Below are 6769 nucleotides of genomic sequence, written 5' to 3' on the forward strand. Positions count from 1 at the left end.
CTTTTGCATATGGTAGGCAGTCATATGCAAGTCCTCTTTGACCACCTTTTGCATAATTCCCCGGTTCACACCTGCCTGGCGAGCCATTTGTCAAATGGACCTTGTGCTGTTTTGATAGATTTTCATTCTGGTGGCTTTTACTAGCTTGGGCGTCCTCATCGACCTGGGACGACCAGATTTTGGCCTGTTCTCAAGACTGTTGAACTGTTTGAACCTTTTAATAGTATATGACACAGTTGATTTTGACACTTTCATGACTTCCAAAGCCTTTGCAATCTTCCTGCAACTGTGGCCTTCCTTATAAATTTTAATGATGGCCTCACGTTTTTTCCATTTTGCGACAAATCTAGACACTATACATATCCTTTTTCGCATATCGCAAGAAATTTGAATGATGGAGTGGCATTTGAAGCTACTTTTGGATTTCCTAAAACATAGTTGTCACCCTGTAGAGTAATATGGTTGAGCAAAGCTTTACCCACTGAGACAGTACGAGAGGAGGAGAATCAGTTCTATTGATTTAATGACTTGATGCTTCAAATGCAGAGATTGGACTTGCGAATAAGCAATTAAAAATGTTTTGAATGAGTATGCCTTGGTGTCTTTAATTTTAGTTCGCATCTTCATAGTTTGTCATTCAATAACAATGTGTGAAAAAAATTTTCTGAAAACTCTTGCTCTGTTCTGGTTTCGCTAACCATTGGAGTGTCAACAAAGAAATCCACTAAAAATGTTCCATCGTCAAATACCGTAGTAACTGGTTTTTTGCTCCTTTAAATGCTGACTAATTGAGATGCTTTTAGTCCATATTCAACCTGATTGGCCGTTGGAAGTAGTGCCATGAGCCTTACGACGCTGAACGTCTTTTCCAGGGAATCTGAGAATCATGATGTAACACGTGAGAATGACGTGAACCCTCCAGACATTGAGAAGAATATCTTGCAGCTCTAAAACTGATTTTGTCGCCATATATGCTCAGTTTTCCTCCTTTTTACTTCTTCTACTTTTCCTAAAATTCGATTTTCTTAAGCTATTACTCTTATACATATACATAAGTCAATTGTGTTTTCTTTCTTGACAACTTCAGAAAGTAAAATGATCATCGTTTCATTGCAAATGGCCCCCTCAATATTCTTTATTACATGGCCTACATCTGACATTAAATATAAATTGTGTCTTTTGAGGAAAGGCGATGTTCCAGTTAGGGTTTTCCTCACATCGATATTCAATCACTTCGATGACTCTTGATTGGGTCCGCTCATGATGTCACCGGTTGTACCAAGGTCAAAAAGACAGCTTCTTCAGTCTCCATGACATTCTCATTCGCGATTGGACCAAAGCTCTCTCCGGAGACTGAATTTCCTTCAACATGCAAAGAATGAAATTTGCTTGAAGCCTTACACTTTCAAAGTTTTTGAAATTTTTACGATATAAATATGGTCAACTGGTTGGCAACATAACCACTTCTGCCAGACAAGAACTTCACAAAAACTACTAATTTCAATCAAATTGTTTCATCATTACCGAAGAGATAGTACTGCGCTGGCTGTTTATCAACTTCAAAATGACTTATCTAAAGTCACTTTCCGGTGAAATATGTTAGACCATCTAGTTGAAAAGCAGGGGACTTAGTTGCCTCTCCTTGGCCTTTATGTTCGGGGAGATTAACGTCCGCCAAGAAGGAGTCGGATTTGCTGTCACCTTGGCTTGATGCTAAACTTGTCCGTTGTGAGGCAACACAATCTTTCTTTTGTGGGGATGTGTTCTCTTTGAGCTTCATCACTTCCAATCCTTCCGACGGACCTCCTAAAGGATGTTAAAGAAAACATTCACATAAAACTACTAATGAATAAGTGTTTGAAATTCAAACCTGAATCAGACTGGATGTGTTCAGTACGCCTTTGGAGCGTTCGGATGGATGGAAGGGGATAACCTTGTTGAAGAAGGGTTTCATAACCTGAGATGCCACATGACAAACGAAGTTGGAGAGCTCTCTTGATTGTCTCACTGCTCCAGTTGTAGCCTCTCATCGATTTTCGTTCCCCAAAAGCAATTTGATCCGCAGTCAAAAAATCAACAGTTGTAGTAGGTGGGGGCGGTTCATGAGACTTCTTTTGCAAATTTAAAATCTCTAAAGACGCCAGTTCCAGCTTGCGATGTAATGCATCCGTCTCGAGTTGTTTTTCTTTGATTTCAACCTCAAGTTTTCGAATTTTTAGGAGCTTAAGATGAATATCGTGCGGAATGGGTTCAACCCAGCCGATATCGTGCACCTCAATCTGTTCGGAAATGCTATCTAGGCACAGAAGTGAGGGAGCGGGTAGAACGTCCGAGCAACTTTGATCAGGATGATTGAAAGCCGGCCAATTAGTCGTATTTTCAAGGTCTTCTCTCATTTGAGGTAGTTGTTTCACCTTTCTAGAATAGATATGGTCCAGGAAGATAACTTTTCGCAATCTGGCCTCACATTCTACACGAGATTCCCGAAATTTGGGTGGCTTTCTTTGGCTTGTTTTGCGATGTGGGGTGTGAGCAAAGATGGTTGGCAATGCTTCTTTCTTCAACCTTTTTCCATTAGAATTATACTGAAATCATAGCTAACTTTAGGCATTGTCAATAAGACATGGCTCTTGATCTTTTAATCAGGACCATCACTTACCTGGTCCGTGGTAAAATGTGCTTGACAAAGAACCGAGCTTGAAGAAGGTGTCCAATTGGCTCTTTTGAGCCTTTGAGACCAAATCTTCCTCCTCGTAGGATCTTTGGGAAAAGGATGCATTTTGAAGCCCCTACTACACCTATTCTTGCATTTTACGGCACAGCACGCCCCCATGTTGTATCATAGGAAGTAGACTGAAAGACAAAACTCATCATAAATTTATAACCAAAGCATCACTGAGATCAACGAACTCATTACTTTACATTAGGGACTGAAGCACTTTAACCTTTACTTTACATAAAGTGTGTCAGTGTATCTGTCTCTCCGTGGATCGACATTTTTGTTTTGGCTTTTTCACGACGCCCATGGATGATCAGCTGCTGGGACATCATCAGACCAATCAGCGAGAACCGGACGCACGGAGATGGCGCGTCTTTTACAAAGGTAGTAGCAAATGTCTAGAAATGGAAGATATAGACTTTTATAAGACTTTTCCACAAAATATGCACATAAATTATGCAAAAATTAATTTAATATCCACCAAAATGACAAAATAGGCATTTTATTTTCTAGATTTTTCCAGTTATATTTTCGATATTTCTTATCAGATCTTAATGTCAGTTGTTAAGCACAAATGGTATTTCTCTTCAAAAAGTAAGGCATAATAAGGAATGGTCTTGAGGGGTTTCATTTCTTCCGTTATTGTCCTACCGCCAGCAGTAAAACAACTGCCATGGACAGTTTGAGTAATCTCAAACAACGGTGACAAGTTTTTTTGCCTTTATAGCCCCACCATGGCCTGAATTATGAATGCCATAGTTTAAAAAGAACATAGATTCCTTGGCTTACATTTCATTTACGAGATATCAAATACCTTATCTCCAAGCCCGTATTTCAAATTTAAATTTGCCAATTCAAATGACCTGATTGTATTTGGTTCCTCATACTATGGAGTCCATCAGGACTAGGGAAGAAAGGTTTTTTGAAATCTTGCTAGAAGACATTTGAGCATTGCATTGCCTCTTGATGGGTACTTGATTAAGCACCCTCTCAGATGGCATTCACTTGCTAAGGAGAGAGCGCAGTGCTTGAAGGTATTGTAGTGCTTTCTGTTTCAGACCTTGAGGCCTCTATGTCCTATATCAAACATCACAGCTCAACTCAGTACTGTAATCAGCCCCTTCAATTTACCCAATTTGAAATATGTTTTAATCCCTTAGCTCAAGTTCAAAAAACTTTTTGAGCATCACATTTTAACTGAAATTCAACTTAACAAAAATGGCAAATATTTTTTTGGTTGAAAAGTCAGCACTAAGCCTTATTTTGCGCCTTAATCTTCAATTCTTGCAACTCAAATTTTTGAAGCCTCAAACACAAGTTTTCTTTAATCATGTGACTTGTACCTTGGTTTTTAAGTTCCTCTTCTGCATGGAAAAGTATGTCCATAACACCCCAAGAATAGGTGCTAACATCTTTTTAGTTGATTTAATGTGCTCTGTCCCCAACAACATTTAATATATGCAAATAAAATTACTAAATCGGGAAACATGCAAAATTATGTACCTTAACCAATTATTGCATTAGATATGCAAAATATGCGATTGCACTTTCCTATCATCTCTACTAATGACACTCATTTAAAAGACGCGTCATTTTCCTTTTGTATGGTTCTCGCTGATTAGTCCAGAGCTCTCACGTGACAGCAGCTGATCATGGGGGGGATGAAAAAAGTCCTAATACAAACGCGTTGTTTGGAACACTCGCTCTTGACACACTGTTGTACGCAAGACAATCATTTCGTTAATCCCCTTGATGATTTTGAGAGTGAATAGGACTTTCATCTCTTAGAGGACTACACGTCATAAGAGATGGGTGAGGCGTGCTCTGCCCTAGAATGTACAAATGGGATCGAGCTATCAGCCAAATAGCTCATTTTACCGACAACCCACCCACCCTGACCGGCCAATGCCGACCAATATTCCAGATAGAAAAAGGATCTTCCCGAAGTGTTTTGGCAGATCTGTGGCACAACTTCATTAATTGTGAACCCTTAGACATTTCTGAACTCAGAGGATCAGAGTCTCATCCATTGCTCTATCAAGGAAAGTACAAGATTGTATTGTTGACCTGACCAAACAAAAATGCAAGCTTCAAAGTGCCTTTCTTCTTCAATTCGACCAGCCATAGGAAGCAATCCGCTTTGTGATATATTGAACCTGGCAAAAGCTGCCAATGTAATGTAGTAACAGCCAGTGTTATTGGAAGATTGTCGTCGTCTGGTTTTGATGCCCAAACACTAACTCCTCACCGTCCAGGGATGTGAAATCCGTACATTAGGAACAAAATCCATCTCATTATTTGTGGTTAATGACGACTAAACACAATCACTTCGTTTCTTGTATTGCTTATTGATACTGCAACTCAAAGACACATATTTGGTTAATTTTTGTCACCTTATTTTGGGCTCATATTTCTTGGTGTTAAAAAGTCATGCTGTATGTAGATATGAGGGGGCGTTAGATGATTGACCTTGCTTACTCTCAGGTGTTTTCTACTGCTTCCACTACTCGACCGTTCGCTGGTATTAGTAGAATTTAAAAAAAGGGAAATAACATTTGGTCGCATTATTGATGGATTCCCCAGCTTAATGTATCGCGTTTTCACGATCTTTCAGCGACATTGCATGGGGTGCAGCTCCAAACTCCACCTCCGGCTTCAACTTTTTCCCAAATACGTCAATTATCTTGAGAAAACGCTTACAGCTATCAAAATCAAGTTTAAAAAGTGGGAAATTTAGGCATTATTTTTACCTCAAGCCTCTATGCTCCATGGGCGTTGCCTGTTCATGTGGTTATAAAAGCTGACGGATCTTGCGGCAATATCCAGCCACTCAATGTGGCAACCATTGATGCCCAGTAAGTTATGATCTCCATTGGGGATTTAAATGTCAATCCTTTGGGGAAGGACATATTTTTAAAATTGATTGGGCAAGTGGCTATCATCAAATTCCAATGGCCGAGGACGACATGCCAATGACGGTGGTATTCACATCATTTGGCTATCATAACTTTTTGAAAATGGATACTAACTTTCCAGCGTTTAATGGATGGCACACTTCAGAGAGTGCCATTCTTATTTGCGTACTTGGACGATGCTCTCGGACAGCCAAACCTTCTGCACCCGAGTATTTAGAACTTCTCAGACAAGTTTTTCAAGCTCTCCAAGATGCTGGGGTGGCCTTTCAGCCAACAAAATGCTTATTAGACGTGTCAGAGTTGATTGTTCTCGGGTATAACGTGTCGGCTAAACAAGTGTTGGCCACTGAGGACACTGAGTGGGAGCAGTGAGGGATTGTTCATTTAATTTCAATTGCTTGAAAATAGCTTTTGACCACCATTCAATTTGTTAAAATACAAGTACAATTGAGATTTGAATTTAATCGAGACATCTTTCCTTATTTTGAATGTAGGGTTTGTCTGAATTGGTACAAAACACATTGATAACTTGGGTTTTTCGAAGGAGATGCACCGCTTCTTAGCTTTTTAGTTTCACCGTCGAATTACGTATGTCACTAGCATCAAGATGGTAAGGACCTGAGCCCCGCGGGGTAAGGACCCTCGGAACAGAGAGTGTGGTGCGTTGGGTTAGGCTAGGTTAGGTATGCTTGGGTAGGGTTAGGTTAGGATATTGCCTATTTCCGTGTTTGAATAGTGATAATGACGTAGGTACTGCTTCAACATTGTTTCAAAAAGCAAGGATTTCTTACGATTGCGTCGTAACGCCTGGCTCTTGATTTTCTTTTTATGCATATCAAACAATTAACTTCTGTTCCGTGATCACTTTAGCCTTGTTCTAAAATAATCCCTTTTCCCCTCTCAAACGAATTTGCACCGTGGTTGTATGTCTTATAAAATATTTGCTGTCAATTTTGAAACAAACTTGTTATTGGACATAATCCCTTTTTACTTGAAATCTCGAAAACTCGGAACCTTGATTGCTCATTGAGTCTACTGAATAGACACGCGACAAAAGATGTGACATTTTGCAATAAAATCTTTATTTTTTACTCATACTACAGCCTTCTCTGGAGCTTGGGTTTCATTTAGACGC

The 6769-nt window shown here is 39.6% G+C and overlaps 1 protein-coding gene across 5 annotated transcripts; it reads right to left on the minus strand.

Annotated features, from left to right (window-relative positions):
- Nucleotides 1-1086: 1086 nt before the first annotated feature.
- Nucleotides 1087-3084, minus strand: LOC131888421 (uncharacterized). 5 transcript variants are annotated; one of them, XR_009374104.1, is made up of 5 exons: nt 2923-3082; nt 2660-2853; nt 1871-2585; nt 1525-1806; nt 1087-1362 (listed from the first exon to the last, which is right to left on the minus strand). XR_009374104.1 is itself a non-coding variant. In XM_059237271.1 (5 exons), exons 2-5 carry the CDS (start codon nt 2831-2833, stop codon nt 1259-1261), a joined length of 1089 nt encoding a protein of 362 aa, XP_059093254.1. In that variant the 5' UTR covers nt 2834-2853; nt 2918-3084; the 3' UTR covers nt 1087-1258. The 5 variants fall into 5 exon arrangements, 3 of the variants coding, with proteins under 3 accessions (XP_059093254.1, XP_059093253.1, XP_059093252.1); XR_009374103.1 differs by having other exon boundaries at nt 2918-3082; XM_059237271.1 differs by having other exon boundaries at nt 1087-1353; nt 1702-1806; nt 2918-3084.
- Between the last annotated feature and the right edge of the window lie 3685 nt (nt 3085-6769).

This window comes from Tigriopus californicus, chromosome 10, assembly GCF_007210705.1.
Source record: "Tigriopus californicus strain San Diego chromosome 10, Tcal_SD_v2.1, whole genome shotgun sequence".
In the NCBI taxonomy this organism is placed as follows: domain Eukaryota; kingdom Metazoa; phylum Arthropoda; class Copepoda; order Harpacticoida; family Harpacticidae; genus Tigriopus; species Tigriopus californicus.